The sequence below is a fragment of the Nerophis lumbriciformis genome, linkage group LG10, assembly GCF_033978685.3.
Source record: "Nerophis lumbriciformis linkage group LG10, RoL_Nlum_v2.1, whole genome shotgun sequence".
In the NCBI taxonomy this organism is placed as follows: Eukaryota; Metazoa; Chordata; class Actinopteri; order Syngnathiformes; family Syngnathidae; genus Nerophis; species Nerophis lumbriciformis.
In genome coordinates, this window is record NC_084557.2 from 47221058 (window position 1) to 47244697 (window position 23640).

Genomic DNA, 23640 nt, shown 5'->3' on the forward strand with positions numbered 1-23640 from the left:
CGCGCTGAGCGCACCTCCAAGCGCGTCTCGCTGCCGGCGACGGCCGGGTATGGGCCCGACGCTCCAGCGCCATCCATTTTCAGGGCTAGTTGATTCGGCAGGTGGGTTGTTACACACTCCTTAGCGGGTTCCGACTTCCATGGCCACCGTCCTGCTGTCTATATCAACCAGGGTGAGCCCCACCCCTTTCGTGAGCGCACTGTGCGCGGAGTGACCCCTGTTACGAGCCCCCGGCCACGGGGGTGGCGGGCAGGTAAGCTGCTTACCTGCTGCGCGTGACGCCGGCCGCGGCGAAGGCGGACGAGGCGGGGTGTCGGTGCGGTGGGCGCGGTGGTGACCCTGGACGTGCGTCGGGCCCTTCTCGCGGATCGCCTCAGCTACGGCTCCCGGTGGGGCCCTCTCGGGGGAAGGGGCCTCGGTCCCGGACCCCGGCGAGGCGTCCCTTCTCCGCTCCGTAAAAGTGTCCATCTCTTTTTTTTTTTTTTCTGTTGTGGCATATGCTGCAGGTGCCTGCTCGTTTTTCGTATGTGGGTAACAACATTTAACTATGTATATATATTTCCGAAATGGTTTAACTGCCACCCGCCTGAATCTATTTAAAATCTTTTTTTTTTTTTTTTCAACCGCCCGACCCGACCCGCGGATAAAATCAAATTTTTTTTTATTTCATCCGCCCGATCCGCGGATAATCCGCGGACTCCGCGGTTGTGCCCGCAAACCGCGCATCTCTACTCTGTACATTTCTGCATTCATTGTTCTCTCTATACTGACTAGTCTGCCAGTTCCTGCCGCCGTAAACCATCCCCACATTATGATGCTGCCACCAGAGGTGGGTAGTAACGCGCTACATTTACTTGAGTAACTTTTGGGATAAATTGTACTTCTAAGAGTAGTTTTAATGCAACATACTTTTACTTTTACTTGAGTATATTTATAGAGAAGAAACGGTACTTTTACTTCGCTCCATTTATCTACATTCAGCTTGCTACTCGCTACTGATTTTTATCCATCTGTTAATGCACGCTTTGTTTGTTTTGGTTTGTCAGACAGACCTTCAAAGTAGGATCTATCACATGTCTGCGTTTCACCAATCAAATACAGTCACTGGTGACGTTTGACTCCGTTTCGCCAATCAAATGCAGTCACTGGTGACGTTTGACTCCGTTTCACCAATCAAATGCAGTCACTGGTGACGTTTGACTCCGTTTCACCAATCAAATGCAGTCACTGGTGACGTTTGACTCCGTTTCACCAATCAAACAGAGCCAGGCGGTCACATGATTAACTGCACATAAAGTTTCAGCGGCAAACAACAACAAGCTTAAGCTTACATGAGCTCAACGTCAAATTTGAGGAAGCACATGGCGGTAAGTAACGTTAGTAGATATTTTGGCTGTCACCGTAGGCTGATGTTAGCTTCCCTGCTATGAATCACTGTCAAATGTACATCGTGTGGGGACATTTATTAACGCACTGCAGCCTCATAGACAGACAGAGAGACACACACACACGCATGCATAGAAACACCAATCAGAAGTGCACAGTGTGTTCCCAGGTGCAGCCCACACCTATCAGTTTATGCATACCTGCCAACTTTTGAAATCAGAAAAACCTAGTAGCCAGGGTCCAGGGGCCGCAGGCTCCGGTAGGTCCAGGACAAAGTCCTGGTGAGGGGTTTGCCCCCCGACGCAAAATGATTATTAGCATTCAGACAGGTTAAAATGTTGCTAAAACCATCACTTTTCTATCAGTCACAGTGACTTTTCAAAACAAAAATATTACAGCAAAAATCATATGGGTTGATTGACATGTTTATTCTGTAAGCTAACTTCAATAGTTTGAAATTATTTTGACAGTTAATGCCAGTCATCCTGTCAACCTTTCACAAGACTTCAATTTGTTAATTGAAAGTATAAACAGTATAAACACTTTTTACAGTAAACAAATGGTAAAACAGTACTAAACAATTCCATAAAAAAAAAAAATTGGTGTCATTATTAACTTTCTGTCCAAGCTTGTATAATCTACTGCCTTGTTCAATTGTAAAAAATATTCTGTGCCTAAAATTCACATTTCTATCACAATTATCATACTGTAAACATGGTAAGCTAACTTCATTAAAATTAATAGTCCTGTCAATAGCATGGAATTACAATTCAAATGTAGTTTTTTTGTAAGCCTTTCAAAAGAATTCAAAATATGAAAAATTAATGAAAATTAATTGAAGCCATCAGACAATTGAAAAGTGGCACATCACATCTCTAATGTAATCATTTGAACTTTTCAACAGAAATAGCACTGCAAAAATATTAAGGACATACTTCTGTATTTTGGTAGTTATGCTGTCAACATTTAACAAGATTTCTTCAACTTGGACTTGAAAGCATAAATAGGATAAACACTTTTAACAGTATAACAGTACTAAACAATTCCAATAGATAACATTGGTGTCATTACCTTTTTGTGGCTAAAATCCAAATTTAGCAACGGCATTAGACTTGTGTTTTTTTGTCCCAACGTGGTCTTTTACATCGCTAATTCCTCCGTGTCCGATCGAAAAATCTTGTCTGCACAAGGTGCAATTCGCGTAGTTTTCACCCTTTTTGGAACGGATAATTATTCCCGGATAGGCTTTTGAATATTCTTCACGGAATGACTGCAGTTTTCTTTTCGGTTTAAGAGTCGTTTGCGATTTTTCTCCGGCTAATTCCAGGATCGTTCGCTCGTTTGGAAACAATGGCCTCGTGCTTGGCAGCGGTGCTATAAATAGCCTCGCGCATGGCATTCGGAATGGCCCGATAGGAAGTTACGGGAAGCAGTGTCGATTGTCATTGTTGTTACGCGATTTCGTGAATAAAACTTAAAAAAAAAAATTTTTTTTAATTAATGAAAAACCGTATTTTTTATCACTGCAACCGTAACCCGGAATAGGTTGATGAAAACCGTACTAATTACGGGAAAACCGGAGTAGTTGGCAGGTATGAAACATCCATTGAAACAGTGCACAAAAATCGTTTTTCAATAAAAATCTTACTATTAAATTTAACCACTTTCCACCTTAATATTGAGTTACATAAACAAGTTAAACAGTTTACTTACAGGCTTATCTTTTCCAAGGCTTTTAAGAGCTAACACAACTTGTCTACTTCTCAATTGTCTCATGAACTGGACTAACATCATCAACCCGGAAGTGCCCAAACTATTGACGTGTAGTATTTTCATATCGCCACAAGGTGCCAGTAAGAGTCTACAATCAAATGGGCATAACTTTGCTTATTTTGGGATTCATTCCTAGGGATTCGAATAAAGAACCAACTCTTTTTCTTTACTATAGTGGGAATGGTTCTCAAAAAGGGATTCGAGTCCATGGAATCGGTTCTTTTCTTATCGAACAACCGGGAGAATTGGTTTCGAACATCATCCCTGCTGTTCTGCCCATGCCACAGTCGATTTTAGACGTACAGTACTCCTGAAAAACTACTATGTGACATGGCTTCATCACACAAGCAAATAAAAGGACTTACATGAAGAGCACAAGCTGGATGACGGCCGCTCCTCTCAAGAGTTCACTGAAGGAGTTGACGAAGAGGTCAAAGGCCAGTAGCGTCAGCTGGATGAGCAGCACTAGTGAGTAGTTGCCCGTCTGCAGCATATTTCACTACTCCGACACGCAACGATTCTCAATGGCGATTGCCTGCGAGCATAGAAAGTGTTGTATTCTTGCGGCTATCTGCCACTCCTGTGACGTCTCTGATCAGAAACATACAGGTAAAAGCCAGTAAATTAGAATATTTTGAAAAACTTGATTTATTTCAGTAATTGCATTCAAAAGGTGTAACTTGTACATTATATTTATTCATTGCACACAGACTGATGCATTCAAATGTTTATTTCATTTAATTTTGATGATTTGAAGTGGCAACAAATGAAAATCCAAAATTCCGTGTGTCACAAAATTAGAATATTACTTAAGGCTAATACAAAAAAGGGATTTTTAGAAATGTTGGCCAACTGAAAAGTATGAAAATGAAAAATATGAGCATGTACAATACTCAATACTTGGTTGGAGCTCCTTTTGCCTCAATTACTGCGTTAATGCGGCGTGGCATGGAGTCGATGAGTTTCTGGCACTGCTCAGGTGTTATGAGAGCCCAGGTTGCTCTGATAGTGGCCTTCAACTCTTCTGCGTTTTTGGGTCTGGCATTCTGCATCTTCCTTTTCACAATACCCCACAGATTTTCTATGGGGCTAAGGTCAGGGGAGTTGGCGGGCCAATTTAGAACAGAAATACCATGGTCCGTAAACCAGGCACGGGTAGATTTTGCGCTGTGTGCAGGCGCCAAGTCCTGTTGGAACTTGAAATCTCCATCTCCATAGAGCAGGTCAGCAGCAGGAAGCATGAAGTGCTCTAAAACTTGCTGGTAGACGGCTGCGTTGACCCTGGATCTCAGGAAACAGAGTGGACCGACACCAGCAGATGACATGGCACCCCAAACCATCACTGATGGTGGAAACTTTACACTAGACTTCAGGCAACGTGGATCCTGTGCCTCTCCTGTCTTCCTCCAGACTCTGGGACCTCGATTTCCAAAGGAAATGCAAAATTTGCATGGTTGGGTGATGGTTTGGGGTGCCATGTCATCTGCTGGTGTCGGTCCACTCTGTTTCCTGAGATCCAGGGTCAACGCAGCCGTCTACCAGCAAGTTTTAGAGCACTTCATGCTTCCTGCTGCTGACCTGCTCTATGGAGATGGAGATTTCAAGTTCCAACAGGACTTGGCGCCTGCACACAGCGCAAAATCTACCCGTGCCTGGTTTACGGACCATGGTATTTCTGTTCTAAATTGGCCCGCCAACTCCCCTGACCATAGCCCCATAGAAAATCTGTGGGGTATTGTGAAAAGGAAGATGCAGAATGCCAGACCCAAAAACGCAGAAGAGTTGAAGGCCACTATCAGAGCAACCTGGGCTCTCATAACACCTGAGCAGTGCCAGAAACTCATCGACTCCATGCCACGCCGCATTAACGCAGTAATTGAGGCAAAAGGAGCTCCAACCAAGTATTGAGTATTGTACATGCTCATATTTTTCATTTTCATACTTTTCAGTTGGCCAACATTTCTAAAAATCCCTTTTTTGTATTAGCCTTAAGTAATATTCTAATTTTGTGACACACGGAATATTGGATTTTCATTTGTTGCCACTTCAAATCATCAAAATTAAATGAAATAAACATTTGAATGCATCAGTCTGTGTGCAATGAATAAATATAATGTACAAGTTACACCTTTTGAATGCAATTACTGAAATAAATCAAGATTTTCAAAATATTCTAATTTACTGGCTTTTACCTGTACTGTTGTTGTCTCCTCAGGGATGAGATATATCACGATCGCAAGAGGCAGCTCTTTGCAGCTTGGCATCTTTCACTGAAGATCCCCACATACTGGATGATGGCCTGCAAGGAAACAGAAAGAAAGGATGAGGTGTGTGTTGTCTCAGGTAAACTGTGATGTTGTACCTGTATTAAGATATCTGCCGGTCCTGGAATGATGTCGACGAGAGAGCGTTATATATCCGACATGCTCAGACTGTTACACAAGTCCCGCCCTAGGAATTGATTGCGCCTAAATGAAGGGACAAGCGGTATAAAAAAATGGATGGACCGAATTTGCAATAGTCAACTAGCCATACTGTACCATTAAATCTTTTTTTAGGATTTTCCCCCGACAAATGGCAACGATCTCGCCAGTAAATCGATACTGTTTAGGAAAGAAAAGATGCAATAATCGCTCATTTGGCATCCTCAGCAACAGCGTGGTAACTTCGAGGAATTCCGCTTAGCTGTTTTTTCCGACATTAAGCTCCCGCGTTGTTATATTTGTCTTCGCCGGCGAACCGGAAGGCATTAAGCGACGCATCTTACCGAGAAAAAGGAGCGAGGAGAATTAAAAGGAGAATAAAACACCTCCATGTCCGTGTTCCCTAGGAGACAATGCCTGCTGGAAATGCTTTCCAGAAGTTTTTTTGTTTTTTTTTTCACTTCCTGTCGACTCTTTTTTTTTTTTTTTTTTACATAACTTTATTTGTATACCAACACGGTTTTTTTCTTTTTTTTTATTGAACAACAAACATACATTTATAATTCACACAAAAGTCAAGGCACTTTCAACATCAACAAAAAAAAAAAAAAAGCAAATAGATGGAGTAATAATACTAAAAAAATATGAAAAAATAGATATATTTTAGATATATGTGTGCTAGTTGCTATTAGGCTGTTCTAGTTTTTTTTGTTTTTTTTACTACAAACCCCGTTTCCATATGAGTTGGGAAATTGTGTTAGATGTAAAATATAAACCGAATACATCCATCCATCCATCCATCTTCTTCCGCTTATCCGAGGTCGGGTCGCGGGGGCAGCAGCCTAAGCAGGGAAGCCCAGACTTCCCTCTCCCCAGCCACTTGGTCCAGCTCTTCCCGGGGAATCCCGAGGCGTTCCCAGGCCAGCCGGGAGACATAGTCTTCCCAACGTGTCCTGGGTCTTCCCCGCGGCCTCCTACCGGTCGGACGTGCCCTAAACACCTTCCTAGGGAGGCGTTCGGGTGGCATCCTGACCAGATGCCCGAACCACCTCATCTGGCTCCTCTCGATGTGGAGGAGCAGCGGCTTTACTTTGAGCTCCCCCCGGATGACAGAGCTTCTCACCCTATCTCTAAGGGAGAGCCCCGCCACCCGGCGGAGGAAACTCATTTCGGCCGCTTGTACCCGTGATCTTGTCCTTTCGGTCATAACCCAAAGCTCATGACCATAGGTGAGGATGGGAACGTAGATCGACCGGTAAATTGAGAGCTTTGCCTTCCGGCTCAGCTCCTTCTTCACCACAACGGACCGATACAGCGTCCGCATTACTGAAGACGCTGCACCGATCCGCCTGTCGATCTCACGATCCACTCTTCCCTCACTCGTGAACAAGACTCCGAGGTACTTGAACTCCTCCACTTGGGGCAAGATCTCCTCCCCAACCCGGAGATGGCACTCCACCCTTTTCCGGGCGAGAACCATGGACTCGGACTTGGAGGTGCTGATTCTCATCCCAGTCGCTTCACACTCAGCTGCGAACCGATCCAGTGAGAGATGAAGATCCTGGCCAGATGAAGCCATCAGGACCACATCATCTGCAAAAAGCAGAGACCTAATCCTGCAGCCACCAAACCAGATCCCCTCAACGCCTTGACTGCGCCTAGAAATTCTGTCCATAAAAGTTATGAACAGAATGGGTGACAAAGGGCAGCCTTGGCGGAGTCCAACCCTCACTGGAAACGTGTCCGACTTACTGCCGGCAATGCGGACCAAGCTCTGGCACTGATCATACAGGGAGCGGACTGCCACAATCAGACAGTCCCATACCCCATACTCTTTGAGCACTCCCCACAGGACTTCCCGAGGGACACGGTCGAATGCCTTCTCCAAGTCCACAAAACACATGTAGACTGGTTGGGCAAACAAAACCGAATACAATGATTTGCAAATCCTTTTCAACCCATATTCAATTGAATGCACTACAACAGGGGTGCTCATTACGTCGATCGCGATCTACCGGTCGATCTCGGAGGGTGTGTCAGTCGATCACCAGCCAGGCATTAAAAAAATAGTCCTAAAAATGAGCGATCATAAATCTTCACTATGACGTCACTTTCGTCACTTGATTGACATTCACGGCACCCGAGGGTCTTCTGAGATGACGCTGGCTGCTGCCAGCTCATTAAAATTACCGACTGGAAGGCGAGAAGCACTTTATTTCAACAGACTCTGGCGCCGTACCTGTCGTCAAAACTACAAAGACCGACTGCACAGTTGCACAATAAAAGCTCTGCTTCATCCTGCCTGCGCTAACAAAATAAGAGTCTCAGAAAGCTGGCGTGCACAAGCTAGCAAGCTACGGAGTTTGCCGACAATGTATTTCTTGTAAAGTGTATACAAAGGAGTACGGAAGCTGGACAAATAAGATGCCAAAAACCAACCACTTTCATGTGGTATTGGACAGAAAGGAGGACTTTTTTTCTCCTCCATTCGAAAATGCGGACGTTATCATCACTACTGTCTGATTCCTATCAATGCAAGTCATCAGAATCAGGTAATACACCAACTTATATTCTTGTCTTCATGAAAGAAAGGAATCTATATGTGTTAAACATGCTTGTATTATCTTTAAACACATTTAACTTGTTAACAATATTAACTATATGTGTTAAACATGCTTGTATTATCTTTAACCACCTTTAAGTTGTTAACAATATTAACTATTTGTGTTAAACATGCTTGTATTATTTTTAACCACCTTTAACTTGTTAACAATATTAACTATATGTGTTAAACATGCTTGCATTATCTTTAAACACCTTTAACTTGTTAACAATATTAACTATATGTATTAAACATACTTGTATTATCATTAAACACCTTTAATGTATTAACAATATTAACTATATGTGTTAAACATGCTTGCATTATCATTAAACACCTTTAACTTGTTAACAAAAACATATATTTCATAAATAAGTAAATATAAATTATATATATGAATGAGGTAGATCCCCACGACTTGATCAATTGAAAAGTAGCTCGCCTGCAGAAAAAGTGTGAGCACCCCTGCACTACAAAGACAAGATATTTGATGTTGAAACTCATAAACTTTATTTTGTTTTTGCAAATAATAATTAACTTAGAATTTCATGGCTGCAACACGTGCCAAAGTAGTTGGGAAAGGGCATGTTCACCACTGTGTTACATGGCCTTTCCTTTTAACAACACTCAATAAACGTTTGGGAACTGAGGAGACACTTTTTTAAGCTTCTCAGAATTCTTTCCCATTCTTGCTTGATGTACAGCTTAAGTTGTTCAACAGTCCGGGGGTCTCCGTTGTGCTATTTTAGGCTTCATAATGCGCCACACATTTTCAATGGGAGACAGGTCTGGACTACAGGCAGGCCAGTCTAGTACCCGCACTCTTTTACTATGAAGCCACGTTGATGTAACACGTGGCTTGGCATTGTCTTGCTGAAATAAGCAGGGGCGTCCATGGTAACGTTGCTTGGGTGGCAACATATGTTGCTCCAAAACCTGTATGTACCTTTCAGCATTAATGGTGCCTTCACAGATGTGTAAGTTACCCATGTCTTGGGCACTAATACACCCCCATACCATCACACATGCTGGCTTTTCAACTTTGCGCCTATAACAATCCGGATGGTTCTTTTCCTCTTTGGTCCGGAGGACACGACGTCCACAGTTTCCAAAAACAATTTGAAATGTGGACTCGTCAGACCACAGAACATTTTTCCACTTTGTATCAGTCCATCTTAGATGAGCTCAGGCCAAGCGAAGCCGACGGCGTTTCTGGGTGTTGTTGATAAACGGTTTTCGCCTTGCGTAGGAGAGTTTTATTTTGCACTTACAGATGTAGAGACCAACTGTAGTTACTGACAGTGGGTTTCTGAAGTGTTCCTGAGCCCATGTGGTGATATCCTTTACACACTGATGTCGCTTGTTGATGCAGTACAGCCTGAGGGATCGAAGGTCACGGGCTTAGAAAAAATGCGGAGGCACACCACCCGCAGAAATCAGTAAAAAACGAAACTCAGTTGACAGTAAAAAGTTGTTGTCGCAATTGTTGGATATGACTTTAAAGCATAACCAAGCATGCATCAGTATAGCTCTTGTCTCAAAGTAGGTGTACTGTCACCACCTGTCACATCACACCCTGACAGATTTGGACTTTTTTGCTGTTTTCCTATGTGTAGTGTTTTAGTTCTTGTCTTGCGCTCCTATTTTAGTGGCTTTTTCTCTTTGTTTGGTATTTTCCTGTAGCAGTTTCATGTCTTCCTTTAAGCGCTATTCCACGCATCTACTTTGTTTTAGCAATCAAGAACATTTCAGTTATTTTTATCCTTCTTTGTGGGGACATTGTTGATTGTCATGTCATGTTCGGATGTACCTTGTGGACGCCGTCTTTGCTCCACAGTAAGTCTTTGCTGTCGTCCAGCATTCTGTTTTTGTTTATTTTGAAGCCAGTTCAGTTTTAGTTTCGTTCTGCATAGCCTTCCCTAAGCTTCAATGCCTTTTCTTAGGGGCACTCACCTTTTGTTTATTTTTGGTTTAAGCCAGGGGTGTCAAACTCAAATACAGAGTGGGCCAAAATGTAAAACTGAACAAAGCCGCGGGCCAAGGTTGAACAAATGAACCTTTTAATAGGGACCCAAACAAGTTTTGCATTGAATATTGAACAAGCAAGGCTTATATAACTTTATAGTGACATGCAAAATCCAGTTTCAAATAATAATAATAATTACTAGAAAATATCAATGGCATATCAAATACAATTTAAATAAAAATTGAATGCCTCTTTTCTATTTGCAGTCTTCTGAGGTAAATATCAACATTAACTTTTTCCACAGGCTAATACATTTGAAAATAAAATAACAATGAATAAACCAACCATTCAGGACTCAGTGGCCTAGTGGTTAGAGTGTCCGCCCTGAGATCGGTAGGTTGTGAGTTCAAATCCCGGCCGAGTCATACCAAAGACTATAAAAATGGGACCCATTACCTCCCTGCTTGGCACTCAGCATCAAGGGTTGGAATTGGGGGTTAAATCACCAAAATGATTCCCGGGCGTGGCCACCGCTGCTGACCACTGCTCCCCTCACCTCCCAGGGGGTGATCAAGGGTGATGGGTCAAATGCAGAGAATAATCTCGCCACACCTAGTGTGTGTGTGACAATCATTGGTACTTTAACTTTTAACTTTTAACTTTTAACTTTAAACTGCTCAGTTTGCAACACACTGATCTAATCTGATGTGCCCAAGCCAGATACCTGCCATCTTTTCTGGGATGCTAGTTCATTAATGTCGGGGCTCAGGTGGGCGGGGTTTGGTGGTAGCGGGGGGTGTATATTGTAGCGTCCCGGAAGAGTTAGTGCTGCAAGGGGTTCTGGGTATTTGTTCTGTTGTGTTTATGTTGTGTTACGGTGCGGATGTTCCCCCAAAATGTGTTTGTCATTCTTGTTTGGTGTGGATTCACAGTGTGGCGCATATTAAAGTTGTTTATGCGGCCACCCTCAGCGTGACCTGTATGGCTGTTGATCAAGTATGCGTTGCATTCACTTATGTGTGTGTAGAAGCCGCATATATCATGTGATAGGGTCCGGCACGCTGTTTGTATGGAGGAAAAGCAGACGTGACGACAGGTTGTAGAGGACGCTAAAGGCAGTGCCTTTAAGGCACGCCCCTAATATTGTTGTCCGGGTGGAAATCGGGAGAAATTTGGGAGAATGGTTGCCCCGGGAGACTTTCGAGAGGGGCACTGAAAATCGGGAGGGTTGGCAAGTATGAGTATTGGCGGTGAATGCGGTGTTACAGCGGCACCGCCACTGTATGTTAATTTGATATTGTCTCAAGGGCCAAATGAAATTACACAGTGTGCCAAATTTGCCCCGCGGGCCAGAGTTTGACACCCAAGCTCTAGACAGTACAGACACTCAACAACAACACATCTTTTGCAGACTATAATTACTGGTTTACAAAAAGTATTTTCAACCCAAATAGGTGAAATTAGACAATCTCCCAAGGGCCGGCACACCAGACTGTATCTCACGGCCAGGGGCGCCGAAAAGGGGGGGTAAAGGAGACGGATTCTAGGGGCCCATGATGGAGGGGGGCCCAGAGAGGCCCCTAATGATGATGAAATTATAATACAGAAAAAATAATGACACTGTGTTGGGGGCCCTGTAAAGATTATTTTCATTGGGCCCAAAATCCCTAGCGGCGCCCCTGGTCACGGCCGTACAGTGGTTGAAAAACACTGCTCTACAGTAGGGATGTCCGATAATGGCTTTTTGACGATATCCGATATTCCGATATTGTCCAACTCTTAATTACTGATAACGATATCAACCGATACCGATATCAACCGATACCGATATATACAGTCGTGGAATTAACACAAATGTGTTAATTGTGGATCGGTGGAGGGAATACTTCGAAGACCTCCTCAATCCTACCAGCATGTCTTCCTATGAGGAAGCAGGGCCTGGGGAATCTGTGATGGGCTCTCCTATTTCTGGGGCTGAGGTTGCCGAGGTAGTTAAAAAGCTCCTCGGTGGCAAGGCCCCGGGGGTGGATGAGATCCGCCCGGAGTTCCTTAAGGCTCTGGATGTTGTGGGGCTGTCTTGGTTGACAAGACTCTGCAACATCGCGTGGACATCGGGGGCGGTACCTCTGGATTGGCAGACCGGGGTGGTGGTTACTCTCTTTAAGAAGGGGAACCGGAGGGTTTGTTCCAACTATCGTGGGATCACACTCCTCAGCCTTCCCGGTAAGGTCTATTCAGGTGTACTGGAGAGGAGGCTACGCCGGATAGTCGAACCTCGGATTCAGGAGGAACAGTGTGGTTTTCGTCCTGGTCGTGGAACTGTGGACCAGCTCTATACTCTCGGCAGGGTCCTTGAGGGTGCATGGGAGTTTGCCCAACCAGTCTACATGTGCTTTGTGGACTTGGAGAAGGCATTCGACCGTGTACCCCGGGAAGTCCTGTGGGGAGTGCTCAGAGAGTATGGGGTAACGGACTGTCTTATTGTGGCAGTTCGCTCCCTGAATAATCAGTGTCAGAGTTTGGTCCGCATTGCCGGCAGTAAGTCGGACACGTTTCCAGTGAGGGTTGGACTCCGCCAAGGCTGCCCTTTGTCACCCATTCTGTTCATAACCTTTATGGACAGAATTTCTAGGCGCAGTCAGGGCGTTGAGGGGATCCGGTTTGGTGGCTGCAGGATTAGGTCACTGCTATTTGCAGATGATGTGGTCCTGATGGCTTCCTCCGGCCAAGATCTTCAGCTCTCACTGGATCGGTTCGCAGCCGAGTGTGAAGCGACTGGGATGAGAATCAGCACCTCCAAGTCCGAGTCCATGGTTCTCTCCCGGAAAAGGGTGGAATGCCATCTTCGGGTTGGGGAGGAGACCCTGCCCCAAGTGGAGGAGTTCAAGTACCTCGGAGTCTTGTTCACGAGTGAGGGAAGAGTGGATCGTGAGATCGACAGGCGGATCGGTGCGGCATCTTCAGTAATGCGGACGCTGTATCGATCCGTTGTGGTGAAGAAGGAGCTGAGCCGGAAGGCAAAGCTCTCAATTTACCGGTCGATCTACGTTCCCATCCTCACCTATGGTCATGAGCTTTGGGTTATGACCGAAAGGACAAGATCACGGGTACAAGCGGCCGAAATGAGTTTCCCCCGCCGGGTGGCGGGGCTCTCCCTTAGAGATAGGGTGAGAAGCTCTGTCATCCGGGGGGAGCTCAAAGTAAAGCCGCTGCTCCTCCACATCGAGAGGAGCCAGATGAGGTGGTTCGGGCATCTGGTCAGGATGCCACCCGATCGCCTCCCTCGGGAGGTGTTTAGGGCACGTCCGACCGGTAGGAGGCCACGGGGAAGACCCAGGACATGTTGGGAAGACTATGTCTCCCGGCTGGCCTGGGAACGCCTCGGGATCCCCCGGGAGGAGCTGGACGAAGTGGCTGGGGAGAGGGAAGTCTGAGCTTCCCTGCTTGGGCTGCTGCCCCCGCGACCCGACCTCGGATAAGCGGAAGAAGATGGATGGATGGATGGATATATATGTATACATATATATATGTATATATATATATATATATATATATATATATATATATATATATATATGTATATATATATATATATATATATATATATATATATATAAAGGTTGGCAAGTATGGGTTTAATTAAAAAAAAAATATAAAAAAAATACCGATAATAACAAAACCGATACCGATAATTTCCGATATTACATTTTAAAGCATTTATTGGGCGATAATATCGGACATCTCTACTCTCCAGCTCCACAGATATAACAGCCATCAACCTCCAAAATGCTTCATTTTTGTATCCTCATGACAACAGGGCCCTCTACTGTAATAACCACAATAGTAGTTCTTGGAATTTTCCTCACACGTGTTTCACCGCATAGACACAACATTATTGTAAGCTATTTTAGTTTCATTTTGATGACAATATTTTAAATAACACTAAAATACAGAGTTAAGGGCTCGATAATACTTGCACGAAAGTCCTACTGCGTACAATACTAGGCTTTACGGTAAAGCTAAGTGAAGGCGATCTTTGCTGCCACCTAGAGGCTATAATTAGTACTTGACTGTGTTGCTGCAAGTGATCAAAGGACACAGTGGACACCTGCGCCTGGACACAGTCGAGGTATGTACCGCTCCGAACTTGCTAAACTCATACAAGTTGATATAACTTGAGTGTATGACTAGTTTCGCTCAATTTAAAATGTGTGCCAACATAAATAAAGCGTCGTTGTTTCTTTGTATGAATAATTTCAAGTGCCACTTTATGTTGTATTTACGTTGGTTAGCTAAGTTAGCTAACGTTACTAAAGCGACAGCTGTTCCGTTGCTACATTTTGTATAAGTATAAATTAAGCTGAATGTAGAATTTAACTTTTTTTGTTTTTGCTAAAGTTGTCAGTAAATATTTATATTCAGCGTAAATTGTCGAGCCATCATAGGCTGTAGCCTCTTACTCCACTTTTTTTTTTTTTTTTTTTTTTTTTTAAACCTTTGTTTATAATACGAAACATTTACATACAATCAAGAAATAATAATAAACAAACCAAGTACAGAAACAGTACAAAACAGAGCCAGGGGGTTGTAAACTCAATAAAGTAACTAAAATAGAATGCTATATATATATATATATATATATATATTAGAGATGCGCGGTTTGCGGGCACAACCGCGGAGTCCGCGGATTAAAATTAGATTTTATCCGCGGGTCGGGTCGGGCGATTGAAATTAAAAAAAAATTAGATTTTAAATAGATTCAGGCGGGTGGCAGTTAAACCAATTCGGAAATATATATACATAGTTAAATGTTGTTACCCACATACGAAAAACGAGCAGGCACCTGCAGCATATGCCACAACAGAAGGAAAAAAAAGAAAAGAGATGGACACTTTTACGGAGCGGAGAAGGGACGCCTCGCCGGGGTCCGGGACCGAGGCCCCTTCCCCCGAGAGGGCCCCACCGGGAGCCGTAGCTGAGGCGATCCGCGAGAAGGGCCCGACGCACGTCCAGGGTCACCACCGCGCCCACCGCACCGACACCCCGCCTCGTCCGCCTTCGCCGCAGCCGGCGTCACGCGCAGCAGGTAAGCAGCTTACCTGCCCGCCACCCCCGTGGCCGGGGGCTCGTAACATGGGTCACTCCGCGCGCTCCGCCCGCGCAGCTTACCTGCCCGCCACCCCTGTTGCCGGGGGCGCGTAACAGGGGTCACTCCGTGCGCAGTGCGCTCACGGAAGGGGTGGGGCTCACCCTGGTTGATATAGAGAGCAGGACGGTGGCCATGGAAGTCAGAACCCGCTAAGGAGTGTGTAACAACCCACCTGCCGAATCAACTAGCCCTGAAAATTGATGGCGCTGGAGCGTCGGGCCATACCCGGCCGTCGCCGGCAGCGAGACGCGCTTGGAGGTGCGCTCAGCGCGGCTCCCATATGATTGCGCACTGGTGTGCGTCTGGGTCGTGACAGCGTGGCACGCGAAAGTATGTGCTGCATTGGATCAGTCTCCTTTCTTTAACAGGCAAAAGCTTTATAACCTCACCATACCTGCCAACTTTTGAAATCAGAAAAACCTAGTAGCCAGGGTCCAAGGGCCGCAGGCCCCGGTAGGTCCAGGACAAAGTCCTGGTGGAGGGTTCAGGGCTTCGCCCCCCGACGCAAAATGATTATTAGCATTCAGACAGGTTAAAATGTTGCTAAAACCATCACTTTTCTATCAGTCACAGTGACTTTTCAAAACAAAAATATTACAGCAAAAATCATATGGGTTGATTGACATGTTTATTCTGTAAGCTAACTTCAATAGTTTGAAATTATTTTGACAGTTAATGCCAGTTATCCTGTCAACCTTTCACAAGACTTCAATTTGTTAATTGAAAGTATAAACAGTATAAACACTTTTTACAGTAAACAAATGGTAAAACAGTACTAAACAATTCCATTAAAAAAAAAAATTGGTGTCATTATTAACTTTCTGTCCAAGCTTGTATAATCTACTGCCTTGTTCAATTGTATAAAATATTCTGTGCCTAAAATTCACATTTCTATCACAATTATCATACTGTAAACATGGTAAGCTAACTTCATTAAAATTAATAGTCCTGTCAATAGCATGGAATTACAATTCAAATGTAGTTTTTTTGTAAGCCTTTCAAAAGAATTCAAAATATGAAAAATTACTGAAAATTAATTTAAGCCATCAGACACTTGAAAAGTGGCACATCACATCTCTAATGTAATCATTTGAACTTTTCAACAGAAATAGCACTGCAAAAATATTAAGGACATACTTCTGTATTTTGGTAGTTATGCTGTCAACATTTAACAAGATTTCTTCAACTTGGACTTGAAAGCATAAATAGTATAAACACTTTTAACAGTATGTCGTGCTGTGAAATACAGCCGACAGGATTGCGCACCAAACACGAAGCAAGGCCAAAGCGCACGCGCGCATGGTGCAGGAGAACAAAGGACTTCTTTCATTTAAGGTTTGTGATAAACCATCAAACTCATTCGTTAAAAGGACTCTATAGTAATATAAAGCGAATTTTTCTGGACATTATCATGCAAGAAAAGTTTATTTTTGGGACCGCGATCACCACGTAATGATTTTTAAAGGTTGCATTGCAAACATTTAACTGTCCCATGTGATCAGCCAGTGCGATTGGAAATCCATGCTCAATTATTGCCTCCGTAAATAAAACTTCGGCATTTATCACATCCAAAGAATCTGTTTGGGCGACGAAAAACGTTGAAAGTTTTCCACTTGTATCGCTAGCAACGGCATTAGACTTGTGTTTTTTTGTCCCAATGTGGTCTTTTACATCGCTAATTCCTCCGTGTCCGATCGAAAAATCTTGTCTGCACAAGGTGCAATTCGCGTAGTTTTCACCATTTTTTTTTTTTTAATTAATGAAAAACCGTATTTTTTATCACTGCAACCGTAACCCGGAATAGGTTGATGAAAACCGTACGAATTACGGGAAAACCGGAGTAGTTGGCAGGTATGCCTCACTAATGCCTTGCATCGTCTATATTAGATATATAACAACGGGCGGGTGCGGGCGGATGGCGGGCGGGTGCAGTTCTGATCAAACGTTACATCGGGTGGATGGCGGATGGTTGACGACTTTCTGACGCGGTTGCGGATGAAATAAATTGCCTATCCGCGCATCTCTAATATATATATATATATGTAACAAAATGTAAAGCCAAAGGCTCACACAAGTTCCGTAAATAATCTAAATATGGAACACAGCATCATAGTTTTCACACCTTTTTGGTTGTTAGTGTCAGGCTTGGTAAAAGGATATGACTCAGATGCAGAGTAGGGAATTTAGACAGGCTTTTATTTTGACAGCTTCCTTTCACCTCCAAAGTCAAGGATTACAATATCTATTTTAACCAAAAACTAAATCGGCAAAAAAGGTTCCAAAAAAAAAATAGGAACAACCAAAAATCACTCCGAACGGAGGAAAACACAAAAGCAAAGACGAACTATAATTGGCGTCGTATATGCTATAAAAATGTATAAACAGAAAACGCTCCAACAGGAGGAAGAAACAAATAGCTATGGAAAATTCTACACTAACTAATCTAATAAAGTATTAACAAAAATAGTCACTCAAAAATTTGAGGAAAGAATGAAAAATAACTGAAACTCACCACTTCGGCTGAATAAACTAAATAACAAAAATTCACTCTGCTAGTGATGGGTCCGGCAACACCGATGCATCGGCGCATGCGTCGAGCTCATAGAGCAAAACCCTGTGTCGGGGCGCGTACCGCTTTTAGAAAGTCACGTGACCGATCATGCGCTGTTTTGGTCACGTGACCGATACGCGAACTGTGTCGCACTGACGCCTCCTCTGTGCCCTGTGAGCGGCTCTTTTCTACAGCCGGAGAAATAATAACTAAGAAGAGAAATCGTCTAAAATGTAATACGTCGGAAAAACTTTTTTTTATTATTTTTTTATAAAAATGTGTAAAAAAATAAAATTAAAAAAATTCCCAGTCCACAATCATCCACAACACGTTCTCTTAGATTTCCATGTTATGATACATGTTCACATTATTTATTGACTGTATCTAAAAAAGATAAAAATATATTTTTATTTAAATGAAGATATGAAATAATCCTAAATGAAATACAATGACTTGGTTTATATTATTGTATATACTAGGGCAGGGGTCACCAACGCGGTGCCCGCGGGCACCAGGTAGCCCGTAAGGACCAGATCAGTCGCCCGATGGCCTGTTCTAAAAATAGCTCAAAGAGCAGCACTTACCAGTGAGCTGCCTCTATTTTTAAAATTGTATTTATTTACCAGCAAGCTGGTCTCGCTTTGCTCGACATTTTTAATTCTATAAGAGACAAAACTCAAATAGAATTTGAAAATCCAAGAAAATATTTTAAAGACTTGGTCTTCACTTGGAATAAGCGGTAGAAATGGATGGATGGATGGGTCTTCACTTGTTTAAATAAATTCATTTATTTTTTACTTTGCTTCTTATTACTTTTAGAAATACAATTATAGAGAAAAAAATACAACCTTAAAAATGATTTTAGGATTTTTAAACAAATATACCTTTTTACCTTTTAAATTTCTTCCTCTTCTTTCCTGACAATTTAAATCAATGTTCAAGTAAATTTACTTTTTTTTTATTGTAAAGAATAATAAATATTTTAGCTTCTGGTTTTTCGACGAAGAATATTTGTGAAATATTTCTTCAAACTTACTATGATTTAAAATTCAAAAAAATTATTCTGGCAAATCTAGAAAATCTGTAGAATCAAATTTAAATCTTATTTCAAAGTATTTTGAATTTCTTTTAAAATTTTTGTTCTGGAAAATCTAGAAGAAATACTGATTTGTCTTTGTTAGAAATATAGCTTGGTCCAATTTGTTAAATATTCTATCAAAGTGCAGATAGGATTTTAACCAATTTAAAACATGTCATCAAAATTCTAAAATGTATCTTAATCAGGAAAAATTACTAATGATGTTCCATAAATTCTTTTTTTAATTTTTTCAAAAAGATTCAAATTAGCTAGTTTTTCTCTTCTTTTTGTCGGTTGAATTTTGAATTTTAAAGAGTCGAAATTGAAGATAAACTATGTTTCAAAATTTTATTTTAAATTTTTTCGTGTTTTCTACTCTTTTAAACCGTTCAATTAAGTGTTTTTTTCATCATTTATTCTCTACAAAAAATCTTCCGTAAAAGGGAATGACAGACAGAAATACCCATTTTTTTATATATATAAATTTATTTATTTAGCTATTCTTCTTTAAATCACACTTACGTGTAACTTACAATTGACAATATATTTATTTATTTAAGTGTGTATCAAACTGGTAGCCCTTCGCATAAATCAGTACCCAAGAAGTAGTTTTTGGTTTCAAAAAGGTTGGTGACCCCTGTACTAGGGCATAAAATCAGTGTCAGTTGAGTCGGTCCATAGGTTGCCTGTAGGGATTTTTAATGTCCAGCAGATGTCAGTATTTAGTGACACAGTATCGACACAGTATCAATACAGTTTTGCAATGTGTCGAAACGCTTCATGACGCCTCATCAACCCATCACTACAAAATAGCAACGAAGGGATTCAAGATCAAGGAACTTAATCACAAGACAAGGCATGGACAGGAACATGGAAGCTAGAGAGCACGAATAAACGAAACAATCTGGCACAGAACAAAGGAAGGAGTGGGCTTATAAGACACATGAGGGTAATAGGGAACAGGTGGAAACAATCAGGGAATCGGGATGACGTCAGACTGATGACACAAAAGGAAGGGCAAGTGACCTGAAACGAGAGGAGAGTTACTTTTCAAACTAAAACATGCACATCACAAGACAGAAAAAACCAAGACAAGACATCCCTCACCGCGGTGTGACAGTTAGAGGTAGAGAGTGTTTTAAAGTAGAGTTCTAATTCTTTTTTAAAGGCACAAAAAATTACATTTATATATATATATATAAAACTTAGCTCTTACTCCACTTTTCCCTTGTGCGTCAAAAACACAAGTTAAACCGGTGCTTATCAACTGGTGACCCGGGGGCTAAAACCGGCCCAGGAATGACACCAGACCGGCCCACGAGTTCAGTTAAAAAAACGTGGAAGAGATTAACATTTTTGCAGCAGATTCCTAAATACACCTGGGCGCTTTCATATACCGTATTTTTCGGAGAATAAGTCGTACCGGCCGAAAATGCATAATAAAGAAGGAAAAAAAACATATATAAGTCGCGCTGGAGTATAAGTCGCATTTTTTGGGGAAATGTATTTGATAAAAGCCAACACCAAGAATAGACATTTGAAAGGCAATTTAAAATAAATAAAGAATAGTGAACAACAGGCTGAATAAGTGTACGTTATATGAGGCATAAATAACCAACTGGTATGTTAACGTAACATATTATGGTAAGAGTCATTCAAATAACTATAACATATAGAACATGCTATACGTTTACCAAACAATCTGTCACTCCTGATTAGGGATGTCCCGATCCAGGTTTTTGCACTTCCGATCCGATACCGATATTGTTTTTGCATTTCCGATCCGATACCGATACTGACCGATACTGGCCTAATCGAGCATGTATTAAAGTTTAAAGTTATTTAGCCTACTTAGTTGTCAGAATCATGTTGAAAAGGGTTTTAGTACTCTTGATAACAACTAGCCAGCTGAATTAGGGGAGTTTGAATAATACACAATGGTTGGTAACAAGAAACTGACCTGTTTATTCAAGGATAAACACAAAATAGACAAAATTATACGTGACAAACAGAAATGGCATCATTGAACTAGGGCTGGGCGATATGGCCTTTTTTTAATATTGCGATATTTTAAGGCCATATTGCGATACACAATATATATCTCGATATTTTGCCTTAGCCTTGAATGAACACTTGATGCATATAATCACAGCAGTATGATGATTCTATGTGTTTTGATTGATTGATTGAGACTTTTATTAGTAGGTTGCACAGTGAAGTACATATTCCGTACAATTGACCACTAAATGGTAACACCCCAATAAGTTTTTCAACTTGTTTAAGTCGGGGTCCACTTAAATTGATTCATGATACAGATATATACTATCAGATATATACTATCATCATAATACAGTCATCACACAAGATAATCACATTGAATTATTTACATTATTTATAATCCAGGGTGTGGAGGGGGGCGCCAGATGTAAGTGTCAAAAAGACAGCCAAAAGAGTTTGATATGAGAATAAATCTAAAGTTAAAATATAGGGTAGAAATGCACCCATTTGCAGAAAATGTAGTCTTGATTTTCAAAATTTTCTTTCAAGGCTTGCATGTCTACATTAAAACATTCTTCTTCATACTGCATTAATATATGCTACTTTTAAACTTTCATGCAGAGAAGGAAATCACAACTAAAAAAATCACTAATTTTTTCATACGGTGTTGATGTGGACATGTTTGCCTCGGCCTTTTGATGGTGTGGGCGTGTGGCACCGAATGGAGATAAGCGTCTCGACAGACGTCACAATATTTGAACAATGATGACGAAAACTGTTTTCTCTGTCGTGTCCGTGTGTCGAAAATTGTTATGCGCTTATTTTTTTATTAGATTTTGTGCGTGGCATATAATTGCTATGCGCAGAGGACGCTTAAACAGTGCGCAATTGCACAGGCGCGCACCTTAGAGGGAGCGTTGGTCACACGGCTGCGCTAGCATCACAGCTAACGTTAGCCATGCTGCTACCTCTCTGCTCGGGGAGGACGTATACGTATGTGACGTATGACGTGACAGTATGTGACGTATGACGTGACAGTATGTGATGTGTGTAAGAAGGTGCGCTTGCTGTCTGTGAGAGGGAGACACAGGAAAGAGTGAGAAGAGCCTGTCGTGTAATGCCAGCAGCTAAAAGCAACTGCGTGAGAATTCACAGACCTGTGGATGTGTTGAAGGTGGGCTGGAAAATGCGGAACAGAATATGGGAGCAGCAGAAAAGTGGAACGTATTATTTAAATCGGTGCGTTGGAAAACACGGACCGGAGTTTTTTTTAAAACTGGATCTGGATCGGCATTTTCCCATGCCTTGCCGATACGCAATTTTTGGCAAATATCGGCAGCCGATCCAATCCAAATATCGGATCGGGACATCCCTAATTATGGTAAGAGTCATTCAAATAACTATAACATATAGAACATGCTATACGTTTACCAAACAATCTGTCACTCCTGATCGCTAAATCCCATGAAATCTTATACGTCCAGTCTCTTACGTGAATGAGATAAATAATATTATTTGATATTTTACGGTAATGTGTTAATCATTTCACACATAAGTCGCTCCTTAGTATAAGTCGCACCCCCGGCCGAACTATGAAAAAAAAACTGCGACTTATAGTCCGAAAAATACGGTAAATAAGGCTCTGCCTTAAACAAATGACTGACTTTTTAAAGTTGATTTCACCCTTGCCCTACCTGACTACCTAAAACATTACAACTCTCATATAATGTTGACACAAGTTTTCACACTGGAATTCCACTTATCTCTTCTGTCAGGAGGAAGTTCTAAAGGCTCTGTATATCATCCTCTCACAGCTTATCAGTTGCCACTCTTAAAAGATTAATTTTTTTATGGATCTGGAAAAAATGTATTGTTTGTAGAACCGTGTTCGCTAGATAAGGTAGTTTTTTTGCTTTGTTCAAATTATCATCCATCCTTGTTGTTATAACATCGCATGTAACAGTTGGTTGGGGGGGCATAATAAATGAAAATAACATAACATGGAGGCTCGCTGTCATAAATCACTTTTATTAAGAGCCTAAAGTGTGTGACACATTTTCCCTGCGGTTCTTGGAGGCAGATTTGCCTTCAATTGTGGTCGCTCTAACAATGCAAATTAGGTCAAACACTATTTGCATCTCCTCACTCTTGCCTATCCACCCTCCTCTTGAAGAATACACAAACCTCACATGATCCTTCCATTCCGGGCCATACTCTTTACACAGCCTGTAGCATGTTACAGTTGTTGTGTAATATATCCTTTTTATATCTTCATTTGTACCGTATTTTCCGGACCATAGGGCGCACCGGATTATAAGGCGCACTGCCGATGAATGGTCTATTTTCGATCTTTGTTCATATAAAAGACGCACCGGATTATAGGGCGCATTAAAGGAGTCATATTATTTATTTATTTTTTCTAAATTGAGCCTTAAGGCTCTGGATGCTGTGGGGCTGTCTTGGTTGACAAGACTCTGCAGCATCGCGTGGACATCGGGGGCGGTACCACTGGATTGGCAGACCGGGGTGGTGGTTCCTCTCTTTAAGAAGGGGAACCGGAGGGTGTGTTCTAACTATCGTGGGATCACACTCCTCAGCCTTCCCGGTAAGGTCTATTCAGGTGTACTGGAGAGGAGGCTACGCCGGATAGTCGAACCTCGGATTCAGGAGGAACAGTGTGGTTTTCGTCCTGGTCGTGGAACTGTGGACCAGCT

The 23640-nt window shown here is 42.1% G+C and overlaps 2 protein-coding genes across 10 annotated transcripts in view; one reads left to right on the top strand and one right to left on the bottom strand.

Moving 5' to 3' along the window:
• tmem138 (transmembrane protein 138) overlaps positions 1-6007 on the bottom strand; it is a 45358-nt gene extending 39351 nt beyond the window's left edge. For 2 of the 7 annotated variants that reach the window (XM_072913982.1, XM_061969536.2), the window contains exons 1-4: positions 5700-6007; positions 5522-5627; positions 5352-5458; positions 3525-3694 (exon numbers count right to left, since the gene is read on the bottom strand). In XM_072913982.1, the coding sequence (XP_072770083.1) occupies positions 3525-3652 (128 nt within the window). In that variant the 5' untranslated portion in view covers positions 3653-3694; positions 5352-5458; positions 5522-5627; positions 5700-6007. Of the gene's footprint in view, positions 1-3524; positions 3751-5351; positions 5459-5521; positions 5628-5699 lie in introns of all 7 variants that reach the window. The other 5 variants (XM_072913978.1, XM_072913979.1, XM_072913981.1 and 2 more) reach the window with 5 other exon arrangements.
• Positions 5468-23640, top strand: part of cracr2b (calcium release activated channel regulator 2B) — a 62137-nt gene continuing 43964 nt past the window's right edge. Inside the window, exon 1 of one of the 3 annotated variants that reach the window (XM_072913974.1) lies at positions 5468-5486. In XM_072913974.1, coding sequence (XP_072770075.1) covers positions 5482-5486 — 5 coding nt within the window. In that variant the 5' untranslated portion in view covers positions 5468-5481. Of the gene's footprint in view, positions 5487-14151; positions 14280-23640 lie in introns of those variants that run through there. The other 2 variants (XM_072913975.1, XM_072913976.1) reach the window with 2 other exon arrangements.